Here is a 12,516-nt window from a genome sequence, read left to right on the forward strand (position 1 = left end):
CCACATTTCAGGAATTCTCTCAATAAAATAAAACGTTGATTAGTCTTGTCATCATTTGACATGCTTCTGAAACTGTCAGAGAGAACGCGAGAGAGGGAGAGAGAGACAGAGGCAGGCACGCACGCACGCACGCACGCACACACACACACACACAGACACAGACACACACACACACACACACACACACACACACACACACACACACACACACACACACACACAGAAGGAATAGTGAGTGATACCACTACTGCTTTTGGAAATACCCATGAAACAGGCATGCCAATCAATTGGACAAGGACAAGAGTGGTGAATTATAATGTTAATAATTACCACAGAAGTCTGGGGACTCCTCTGATTCGCCATGACACCCTCATTCAAACACACTCCACAGAGACAAACTTGTTCTTTTACCATAATTAACTACAGCCCCATCTCCCTCCTTTGTTTCTTTCTTTCTTCACCCTCTCCCCCTTATCCCTGGCCTTCCCTCTAGGTGTCTGACACCGACACCATCTCCCACACCTCCTTTTCTCTGTCTGCTCAATCCCTCGCTCCATCCCTCCTTTCTTTCTCTCTATCTCCTCCCCTCATTCTAGTGCCCTCAGAGCAGTCCCCCTGTGGGAGGTTTTGTCAGAGAGAATAGCTATGTTGCTCTTGAAGCCTTAAGACCTTACTGTACCTGTCAACACTGTGACTTTACGCTGACGACCTACCGGGGCTTAAGTCATTTGAAGTTGCCTTCTAATGAGTGGAGAGAGAGAGAGAGAGAGAGCGAGAGAGAGCGAGAGAGAGCGCGAGAGAGCGCGAGAGCGCGAGAGAGAGAAGGGGGAGGCCTGCCCACCATGACAGGCAGGCAGAGAGGAGAGGAAAGAAAATAATTCCGCTATACCTTCTCCATAACCCAGGGATGTGTGTGTGTGTGTGTGCGTCGGCAGTTTTAATTCCCACAGTCGTTTTCGGTAATGAAAATAACCAGGCTGGTTATTATGAGGGAGATGTTGCTGCTCTGTACTAAGAGACATCCACGTCCCACATTTATATCGGGATGTCTATAGTTTTACCCAAGCACACAATTCTTCTTCAGGAAAATGACCCTTTCTAGTTTGACAGTTTTGTCTGGTCTGTGTTTATTGAGCCGCGAACCTGTGTGCCTCAGTCAGTCCACTCTACTGCCAGGATATGTCTGTCTGAAGGGATGGGTTACAACCCAGACAGATATTCTGTTCTGTTTGTGTCAGTGTGCCTGTCTGCTTCTATCTTTAGTATGGTGAGTAATACTCTTTACCATTTTAGAGAGGAACAACTTTTAAATCCAATTTTTATTTATAAGTAATTATTGTCTGTCTTTCTCCATTGCACTTCCTGTCTTGCATTCCTTCAACCCCCCCCCCCCCCCCCACCCCCCTCTCTCTTTCTCGCTCTCTCTCTCTCCACCAGTGATAATCCCTCCTGTAGGGGACGTCAAAGTGCGGGCCTGTCAGGGATTGGTTTAATTAGCCTTTTGCCTTGAAACTGATGCCAAATCACAACCAGTCGCCCCAACCCAACGCAGTCAGTCAGTCAGTCCCACTCACTCCGCTCTCCCTACACCAATAATTGTGAGGCTACAGTTATCAGAAACAGCATGGAAAGGGGACAAATTAAATGAAAATAAGATAGGGAATGAGGAATGTGAAACTCTCATTAGGGTGACTACATGTTAAAGGACCCCATCACTGTGTATTGATCTGGGTCTCTGTGTTTCTAGGTAGTGTGAAACTGTATATCTGGTATGGTCATGCAAGGTTATGTGATGTGGCAAGTGCTGTGAAGTCAAAGTAATGTGGTTTATGAACGCAGACCTTTTGATTAGCTCCGTTTTGATTAGCTCTTGATGTCTTTTCTTGAATGGTAATAACGATAGTACAGAACGTTCTTCTTTTTCTCTGGTGGAGGAGGTGAAGGACTTGCATAGTAACCTTGTCGATTTTGAGTGTGCAATATTTTCATAAATTAAAGAGAGAGCGTGTTGTTATGGTGAGTTTCTATGAGTGTGTGTGGAGAGAGTGGGAGAGGGAGAGAGAGAGAGAGAGAGAGGGAGAGAGAGAGAGGGAGAGAGAGGGAAAGAGAGAGAGGGAGAGAGAGGGAAAGAGAGAGAGAGGGAGAGAGAGAGAGTTGTAGTTTGTTTCTATGAGTGTGTGTGGAGAGAGTGGGAGAGGGGGAGAGAGAGAGAGAGGGAGAGAGAGAGAGGGAGAGAGAGGGAAAGAGAGAGAGAGGGAGAGAGAGACAGAGTTGTAGTTTGTTTCTATGAGTGTGTGTGTGGAGAGTGGGAGAGGGGGAGAGAGAGAGAGAGAGAGAGAGGGAGAGAGAGAGAGAGAGAGAGAGAGAGAGAGAGAGAGAGAGAGAGAGAGAGAGAGAGAGAGAGAGAGAGAGAGAGAGAGAGAGAGAGAGTTGTAGTTTGTTTCTATGAGTGTGTGTGTGGAGAGTGGGAGAGGGGGAGAGAGAGAGAGAGAGAGAGAGAGAGAGAGAGAGAGAGAGAGAGAGAGAGAGAGAGAGAGAGAGAGAGAGAGAGAGAGAGAGAGAGAGAGAGAGAGAGAGAGAGAGAGAGAGAGAGAGAGAGGGAGAGGGAGAGGGAGAGGGAGAGAGAGAGAGAGAGAGAGAGAGAGAGAGAGAGAGAGAGAGAGTTGTAGTTTGTTTCTATGAGTGTGTGTGTGGAGAGAGTGAGAGAGAGCAACCACTGCACAACAGCAGAACCTGAGACGGAGCTGCATTTCCTGACAAAATGTGAAAAATATAAAACAATTAGAGAGCATCATTTACCCAAATTTGAAACCCTTATTCAAGGTTTCGAAGACCTGTCTGATGAGGATAGGCTACCCGTTCTGTTGGGGGAGGACGCAGAGAGCTGTGGGTTGTCAGCGCACTACATTGCTGCCTGCCATAAGTTGAGGGACAGTGTCTGACAGACCAATCAACCTACACATGTACTCTACTGTATGTTTATTGTTATTGTTGAATGTATGGTTATTTTGACCCTTGGTTATTGTTGTTACTGTTGTCCCGTTGACACTTTTGATTCTCTTTTTTTTTTCATATTGTAAATATCCAAAATAAGCTTTGGCAATATGTACATTGTTACGTCATGCCAATAAAGCAAATTGAATTGAATTGAATTGAGAGAGAGAGAGTGAGAGAAAGAGAGAGAGAGAGTGAGAGAAAGAGAGTGTGTGTTGTTATGGTTTGTTTCTAGGAGTGTGTGTGTGGAGAGGGAGTGTGAGAGAGAGAGAGAGAGAGAGTTGTTATGGTGAGTTTATATGAGTGTGTCTTGGTATTGGAAGGTGTGTTGATATAAGTGGCATGTAGAGGTCTTGATGACGACTCGTTAGAGTCAGTTGCCGAGACGGGAGCTATTTCAAACTCAAGAGCCCTGCTCAGATCAGGCACCCGCAGAGCCAGTCCATCATTCAGTCAGCTTAGACACCCTCCGTAGGACCCAAAGAGGGAGACTGTGTCTATCTCTGTGCCCCCCAACATCCAGTTCTCTTCTCAATCCTCTCTCCAACCCCCAACCAGCCCCAACAAGCCAGCAGGGTGCAGATCCACTGACATGGATCAGTGTGTGTCTGCAGTACAGAAAATGATCCACCCAGGGGACCTTCATATATCCAGGTTAGTGTGTATGTATACCCAGAAGTGAATTTGAGTGATTTTGATTGAAAATACTAAATCAGTGCGATGGTATTTGATTTATTTTAATGCACGTGGAATTTCAGAAGGTGAGGAGGGAACGTGTAAAGTGTTATTTTGTAAGGGCTGAATCAAATCTGTATCGCTGAAGTATCGCGGAAGATCCGCATTAAAACGCAAAGGTCATTCCCAGTTGAGCCGGCATGCGCAGCATTTACCGGGAATGCAGTCTCTGTGAACGCGGGAACATTGCCTTTACATTACAATCGAGCTATAACGCAGATCTTCCTCGATACTTCTGCGAGACGGATTGAATCCAGTCCCAAATTGAATGTCCGATTTTTTCATTTCAATGTATGTATCCATTTCTAAATTGCAGAAGTTGCATTACTTATTAAGAGAGAGAGAGTGTGTGTGTGTGTGTGTGTGTGTGTGTGTGTGTGTGTGTGTGTGTGTGTGTGTGTGTGTGTGTGTGTGTGTGTGTGTGTGTGTGTGTGTGTGTGTGTGTGTGTGTGTGTGTGTGTGTGTGTGTGTGTGTGTGTGTGTGTGTGTGTGTGTGTGCGTGCGTGCGCGTGCGTGCGTGTGTTGCATAATGTGGTGAACATACACATTCCTAATGTGTTTCAAATAAACAGAGTAGAGACAGGCCATGTGGTGTCTGAATATCATGTTTACTGTAACGAACCAATGGCATTGGACTCATCAGGCCTGAGAACGACGGAACGCTGTCCTCACCTCAGTGACATCATAGACAACACAGCCAATCGCAGCCTAAAGAATCAGTTAATGTATTTAAATAAATTGACATCACACACAGCATAACATCCCTACTCAAAGACTCCAGCCCTCCCCTGTATGTCCCAATCCGGACATTACTACATATCAAAAATTACAGATTTGTCCATGTCTTCATCCCAACCCTGTATTATTCTTTAAATACAAACATGAAAAACATTTCTAAAAGGAAATAGTCAAATTATGGATTGTGAAACCTAAAGAGTAAAACAGCAGCAAAGCATTATTTCATAATCGGGACCTTCGTACTAACGTCTACTCTGTCTCTCTGGTAAAAGGGCTATCTGCATAGCCTATTAGACCTGATCCTCTGTGAAGGAAAACTAAATGAACACACCCACAGACAGGGCAGTGTTCCATGAAGATGTCTTTACACAAAGTGAACACAATCAACAGCATAGCTTAGCTCTGCTTGGTGTTCTGTCTACGGTGCCCACGGGCGGACAAACAGTGCAGCCAACAGGACATAGCTCTTAGCACATATCAAAGCACCAATATTTGAAAGGAAACATAAACATTTCAAAAGATGATAAAGCACAGATATGGGAGCCCTGTGCTGCTAAACAGTTGGAGAACAGTTCTGTACATCAAAGTGAGCAGGTTTAAAATACACACCCTGGTTCTGACTGATTGATAGGTGTCCGTATGATCGTGGTCAGGTACGGTAGCTACTAACTGCCTGTAATTATAGCTTATGGTTTGAGGCGAATGTAGCTTGTAGCTTTGATCGTATCCAGCCTCGGCTGCTCTGTGTACACTACATGGTTCTGTGAGTCGTATGTGTAGGAGTCGAACTATGGTATCCAGATATATAATGTCCCTGCACTTCATTAGAGACTTTCCTCTGTTTTTCCTCTATGTGTGTGTGTGTGTGTGTGTGTGTGTGTGTGTGTGTGTGTGTGTGTGTGTGTGTGTGTGTGTGTGTGTGTGTGTGTGTGTGTGTGTGTGTGTGTGTGTGTGTGTGTGTGTGTGTGTGTGTGTGTGTGTGTGCATGTGCGTGTGCGTGTGCATGTGCGTGTGTGTGTGTGTGTGTCTTTTTCTACACGCTATATATGTCCCTTCTCTGACTGAAGGGACAGAGCAGGGACATATCAGAAGCATGGCCACATCAGAAGAGTTAGCATTTACAGGAAACAAAAAGAGACAAAAAAAGAGAAAAACATTTGGAATTGTAACAGTTTGTATTTGTGCTCTATTCTTCTCATGCTGAGAAACCTGTGGGGAGGCAGGTCAGGTGCCTGTACAACTGACACACAGGTCACAAAGGTCAAGGGTCAAAGGGTAGCTAGATGACCGCAAAGAGGGGAGGTCACTGCCAGTGCCAGTTGGAACACAAACTATAATAAAAATGAAAATAAAACATGTCAGGCTAATCATAGAACAATATGTACAACCAATACAATAGTAAACAAAAACATCTACTTGTGTATTTTTGTCGCTAAAAGAATGTCAAACAACCTTTTATTTCCCTTCTGTACAATAAGATTCATTTCAACAATACAAATTCATCAGGGGGTTTTTTGCACTATTTTATCCTGCCAAATGAAAGAAAATATATCGTGGCAGCCTGTGAGTTGTATCTTGAAGTTGCAATGTTGTCCCCCTCCCCCAAATAAGATAATGACATACAGGTACTTAAAGTACCCCTTTTCACAAAGGATGCACGTACAAGTTAAAAAATACAAGCTTCTGTAGAAAGACAGCAAGTGCCTACACATGTATTTCAAACCAGCCATGAAGAGTATCCATTCCACAAGCAGATCAATAGATACAGATCAGGAATGTCAGTATTTTCCTGCAAAGCCATAACAATGTTCCATAGTTTCTACGAGGGAAACTTCCAGAACTTCCATCAGCTGGCCCCATCCCCCCCCATCCAAGTTTGTTACAGATCACTTTTTTTTATTCATTTTTTAAAATTATTATTATTACACCCAAGGCAGAATAAAATTTACTAAAACTTAAGACTTTTACAGTTACAGTGACAAAAACATTTTAAGAGACCCACAATTTAAATTGGACTGCAAAATAAAATTTTAAAAACAACATTTTTTTCTATTTTTGTAAAATGCCCAGGCATTCTCCAATATTACAAATACTGGTATACTTTTACAGTAAACAAGAAAAATGTAATATATATTCATATACAGTATATTTATATATACTAAAACCCCGTCACCAAAAAAACAATATACACATCGCCACTATGGCATTCAGAGAAACGGTATAAGCAAACTTGGAGAAAAAAAAAATACTTTTTTAAAACACACATACACACAATTATTATTTTACCCTTGTACTTGTTTCAATACTGTAAACGTATTTTAAGACAGAGTGCACTAAATTATTTTTTGTTTTGTTTCTGCAGTTCCTGATTTTTTGTCCAGTCTCTTCCTTGACTATTGTGTGGCATAACAATCCACTCTGGCCATGTTTCTATCTAGGGACGCAGTCTTGTCCTGAAGTGAAGAATTTGATATATATCTATATATAGGTTTGTGCCTTTATATGTACATATGCATACATATATACACACAGACACATCAATGTTGTGCTGGGTACTCCTAACCTAAATGCAGCTTTGTTTATTTTTTTTTTTTAAGTAATCTCTGATATTCTATTGACATTTCATAATCAAATTAGAAACTAAGTTGACGCATAAATTTGATACATTGTTTTCATTATGTTCAATTCCTTTGCTTCACAAAAGTGTTGCATTTGTCTTGAGAGACGGTGAATAGGAAGATCAGTATTCAAGGCACACTCATGTCAAATTGAATGGCAGTACAAAAACTGTCCCAATAAATTAATTTTTCATTTTTATAGTGCCAGCATTGGGAAAGCCACGCCTATAGCAATGCTAGCACTTCAATCTCAACTGATTCCAAAATCTAGAACCCGTTACCCAGGCCGAATAAATCCAGTCGAAGTCATTTCTTGCTCAGAAGCCGTATTTTCAATTTTCTTTTTCTTTTTTGTGTGTAAAAAAAAAAAGAGACAAATCATAAAGTGCGGGTCAACTGCAAAGAGCTGTTCGTGTTTTTCTATTTCTTCTCAATGACATATTTTTACCTCAATTCTAAAAAAAGAAAAAAAAGAAAAAAAAATACTTGGATGTCAAAGGTCAACTTGAGGGGGATCGGAACAGGGGGGTAGGACGGGGTACATTATTCAAAATAACAGGGAGTGGTGATTTGGGCAAAGGTTGGTGCTTGCTTTCCTAAAAAGCTCACTCAGCTGTGCATTCTGTGTGTGTCAGAGTTGCTACTTCTCAGAATGCGTTCAACTACACATCACAGGGAGCCCTGAATGAGGAAAGAAAGAAAAAATTGTCTTACTGTTTGGGCACACGCTCAACAGACTTCTACAGACACTGTATGTATCTAGAACTGTGCAATTTACTGGTCTGCATATCACTAACTAACTGCCACTGGTTCTGTCTCACAGGGGACTTAACAATATTAACCAGAAGAAAAAGTCAACATCATAAACATTTTGACTATGGCACACTATACAATCAGACTTTTTACTATACAGTATAAAATCATTTTTCAAAACGATTGCTAGATATTTCTAGAAAAAAATGCATAGGGCTCTTTTCAAGTGATATCATAAACATTGTCACTGAATGTAATAGTTATTAATAATAATGTTTAAATCCATTTTATGTCATTCTAATCCGCTATGGCTGTGACCACCGCTACCCAGCCCCTTCCTAAACTGAACAATGCAGTAGATGACATATGGTACTGATTACAAAAATTATTACCAAGAGTAACATTAAATATGAATGGTGATCAAAACAGAAAAAGAGGACATTTAAAAGATCCAGATCCAGAAAGATAAGATATCTATAAAGATATAGATCCCTAAAGTATGCGTCTATCGTAATGCAGTTTGAAATGGCTGCCAGGTACTGAGTGAGACTGAAGGTGATAAGACTCTCTGTACTGAGTGTCCGACAGGGAGTTAGTAACAGTACTGGGAGTTTTAATAGTTAGCTGGCAGAGGAGTGAGAGGGAGTGAGTATCAGAGACAAGGGACAGGGGATTGGGGGAGGGTGTAATCTGTGGGCATGGGCAATTGTGTTCAACTCATCCACGGAATGATAATGAGGGGGTGAATGGGAAAATAAAGGAGAGGGGAGAGGCCCTATAGCTCACCCTAAGATCTCCCTGCTCTCTCTCGTTATAAAGCTGCGCAGTTTAGCCCGACGGTTTAGCCATCCTACAACTGTGTGATAAAAGATTGAAAAAATAAAAAATAAAAACGTCAGTACTTGCATTGTCATAGCAGGTATGTTGTGCTTAGGATGAGTTATGGTGAGTTTAGGACAGGCTTGTTTAGATGTAAACAGTGTGAGAGAACTGTGAGGGGCTTCTTTAGAAATAAGCAGTATCTCTGTTTTTCTAGCGTCGTCTGTCCGGGTTGGTACTAGGTACCGCTAAGCAGCTGCCTTTGTGATAACCCGTTTCTTTTTCTTCCTTCTTTTTAATAAATGTATTTACTTGGGAGGAGGCAGGGTTTGTGAACCTCGATGTTCTCTTTAGATTTACTGTCATAATTGACATTCAGTGCTACATATCTAATTAGATTGACATGGTAAAAGTCAGTTCACGCTATAATGCCAAAGGATTGTTGTCCGCGTACGTATATCCTGTCGTGTATAACAAACAAAAAATAGCTTTCTCAGGTATGCTTTCTAGAAATTAAAATATAAAATTTGGCTTCTCTTCAAGAAATTACATGTGTAGCTTTAAATATACAATTTCCTATGAGCAGCGGCCTAAAGAGTATTCAAATGTTTTTTTTTGTCTGCAAATAAATCTCAGGATATCCTCTGGGTTGAAAAAGAATCAAATAAAATCCCAGCAATTAAAATAAAAAGTCAAACAAATTTAAAATGACTAAATAAAAATGTACCTGCACATGCCAAAATATTACAAAATCCATTAAATACAGAAATTATTGCACAGTTAAAGGCTCCACATATGTTATCATTTAATTCAGCCTCTGACCGACCGTTAAAAAGGACCTTTAGCCAAATGAGGCAGTTTAGATCGGCTTCAATTGGTGCTGTTAATATTTGTTTGTTTGTTTAATTGTTTTTCTCGGTTGGCAGTTTCTCAGGCAAAAACATAAAATTAACCCAAAATTCGATATTTAAGAAAAAGAGTATCCAGCTACCCCTTTTTGTATTTTTTTTTTAAATATATAAGTCAATGTGTGGCGAAAGAGGCAAAATAGGAAAATCTGGCTTAGCTTCTCTCGGCTTGCTCAATTTTGACCTCGTTGGTCATCAAATGTTCCCCGTGCCACTTTTTCATGTGTTTCTCGAGAGTGCTGTACACGCTGAAGGGCATTTGGCAAATGTCACAGCGGTACACTTCCTTACCCATCTGCCCGTGGGTCTTCATGTGGCGGGTGAGCTTGGAGCTCTGGGCGCAGGCGTAGTTGCACAGCTCGCACTTGTAGGGCCTCTCTCCCGTGTGGCTGCGCCGGTGCACTGTCAGGTTGCTGCAGTTCTTGAACACCTTGCCGCAGTACTCGCAGGTGTCGCTCCGTCTGCTCTCCTTGGAGCTGGGCCGGCCAGGTCCCGGGCCCCCCAGGTGAGGGGTGCTGCCCCCGCTTGCTGTGCCGCTGCGCCCCGACAGGCCGCCATCCAGGAGGTCCCCGGGGGGCGTGGAGAAGCGCAGGCTGCCGTTCTCAGACGAGTGCTCAGAGGAGGTGCCGAAGGGAGATTGTCTGGAGTGGGTGAAGCCCAGGAAAGGGTCTTTGATGAAGTGTCGTGAGGCAGCGTATCCCACCAGCCACTGGGAGTAGACGTTCTCGGAGGGGATGAGGGGCGCCGAGGGCATTTCCAGGTCCTTCTCAATCTTGATCCTCTTGTTGGAGGAGTTGGACAAGCAGGGGCTGGTGATGGGAGTGGGTTTGCGGGGGAACAGGCCTGAGAAAGAGTCGCCGGAGCCACAGTTTCTGCCGTTGACCGTGGGCTTCTGGTGGTCCCTTTCCATCTGATGGTGATGGTGCTCCCTCTCCATCTCTCCCACCACAGAGTCCTCATCCCCAGTGTCCCGCTGCCCGTCAGACCCCCTCTTGGAGAAGAGCATCCGATTTTTACGATTGTCGACTATCAAGTTATTGTACTGCTGTATAGTGCTCAGGCCCACACTCTCCACCATCTTGCCGAGAGAGAGGGCATTCTTCTCGTCTGATGGCGGCTTGGAGCCGTTCTCACGGTTACGGTAGAACTCCATGTTGTCCATGCTGAAGTTTGACACCGGCCTGCTCTCATTCTCCGGCTCCTCTTCCTCCTCCTCCTCTTCCTCCTCTTCGCCCTCACCCCTGAAGTCTCCATCTCGGTTCTTCATGCCCTCTCCTGTCACGTCGCTGGTGCCCGGCTCCGGTGAGCTGGTGGTGGAGAGCCCGTCGTCAGACCGTCCTGTCATGGAACCAGACTTATGCATGTGTGTTTTCATGTGTCTCTTCAGCTTGCTGGCCTGGGAGCAGGCATGGTCACACAGCTGACACTTATAGGGCTTCTCCCCGGTGTGGCTCCGCCGGTGGACCACCAGGTTACTCTGGAACTTGAAGGTCTTCCCACAGAACTCGCATGACTTGCTCTTGGCCTGCGTCTGGGGCGGGGTGGTGCTGTTGGGGGGCATGGGCGGCAGGGGCGGGGTGCTGAGAAAGGGCGACTTTGGGCTGGGCTGGAAGGGGTTGGGGTTGAGCAGGCGGTGCATAGGGTTGGCCCGGCTGGGCGACAGAGGAGGGGTGGCCACGTTGTTGTTCCCTGCCAGCTGCCGGAGCCGCCTGGAGAAGTCCATGGACTGGGATTCGATGGCCATCGGCGTTAGCCGCATCACCCTCTCGAAGGCACTGGGGTGCTGGGAGATGAGCCCCATTTCTTCGGCACTAAGGCGTTCCAGCCGGTGGGGGTCCAGGTGGTGGCGGGGTGGGGGGCTGACGAAGGGAGGCGTGTTGGGGAGGCCTCCGCGGTTCTCCATGAAGCCTGGTGGGGGCTCTCGGAGCATGGGCCCGGTCATCCTCAGCAGGTGGAAGGGGTTGCTCTCTCCCAGGAAATTGGTGAGGGGAGACTGGGGGATGGAGTCCTGGCCCATGGGGGGCCCGGGGATGGTGATGCGGGGGGTGAGCGATGCGCTGGACGGGTTGGATTCCAGGTAGATGCGGATGCCGTGGGTGTTCTGGGCGTGCTGTAGAAGGAACCAGGCGCTGGGGAAGTGCTTCTTACACGTGGTGCAGATGTAGCTTGAAGGCTCATCCCTTCCTCCTGCAACACAGGAGAAACACACACCAGAAAGGAAAATGATTAAAACATATTTTACAATGAATTAAATGGCAGTGACTTTACATCTATCTGAGGAATTCTATTTAGATTTGTGTATAAAGGTATTTGGAAGTCAGTAAAAATCAAGCAAAATGCATCCTCATGATGACCTGGCAAGTGACACTTTGCTTCCTGAAAGTCCAACATCCTGAAAACGTAAATGCTAACATGCAAAACATTTTGGGACTGCATCAACAGCGGACTAATGGTCGAAGGTTTTCAAGTGGTGTTTTCCTTTAAATTGATTTGTGGCGAGTGTGTTTGTATTTCAGATGCCGTAGCTCCTTACAATAAGCATATTTCATCTGCATGAGGAAAACAGCATGACAGAGTAAAACAGTTGAGGCACAACGTGGATATCTGACAGCTGTGTTCGCGGGACGGAAAGTCACCGCTGAGAAAGGTGGCTATCATGTGTTGATTTGTACAAAGAGTGGAACTTTGCAGAGAAAGCGCTGTCGGACACACTTTTGTTATCCGCATCATATTTGCCTAATACCTCTAGTAGTGGAAACATCATGTTGTCACATAAATGGGACATACTTATCAGGCTTTTGACAAGTGCATTACCATAGTGACTGTGGATTGGACTGCCGAGGTGGGAACACTGTATCCACCGGTTTAAGTGCTCTTTAATCTCTCCTCCTTACAAATCGCTGAATTATTACACCATGCAAGTGCATGTGTGCACGTTTTTGTGTGTGTGT

General features: G+C 44.5%; 1 protein-coding gene across 4 annotated transcripts in view; it reads right to left on the minus strand.

Annotated features, from left to right (window-relative positions):
- Positions 1–4,318: 4,318 nt before the first annotated feature.
- The window catches only part of LOC139553285 (B-cell lymphoma/leukemia 11B-like), a 73,922-nt gene continuing 65,724 nt past the window's right edge, over positions 4,319–12,516 (minus strand). Inside the window, exons 3-5 of one of the 4 annotated variants that reach the window (XM_071365456.1) lie at positions 9,857–11,752; positions 8,625–8,694; positions 4,319–7,766 (exon numbers count right to left, since the gene is read on the minus strand). In XM_071365456.1, the coding sequence (XP_071221557.1) occupies positions 7,748–7,766; positions 8,625–8,694; positions 9,857–11,752 (1,985 nt within the window). In that variant the 3' untranslated portion in view covers positions 4,319–7,747. Of the gene's footprint in view, positions 11,753–12,516 lie in introns of all 4 variants that reach the window. The other 3 variants (XR_011670628.1, XM_071365457.1, XM_071365455.1) reach the window with 3 other exon arrangements.

This window comes from Salvelinus alpinus, chromosome 25, assembly GCF_045679555.1.
Source record: "Salvelinus alpinus chromosome 25, SLU_Salpinus.1, whole genome shotgun sequence".
Taxonomy (NCBI): Eukaryota; Metazoa; Chordata; class Actinopteri; order Salmoniformes; family Salmonidae; genus Salvelinus; species Salvelinus alpinus.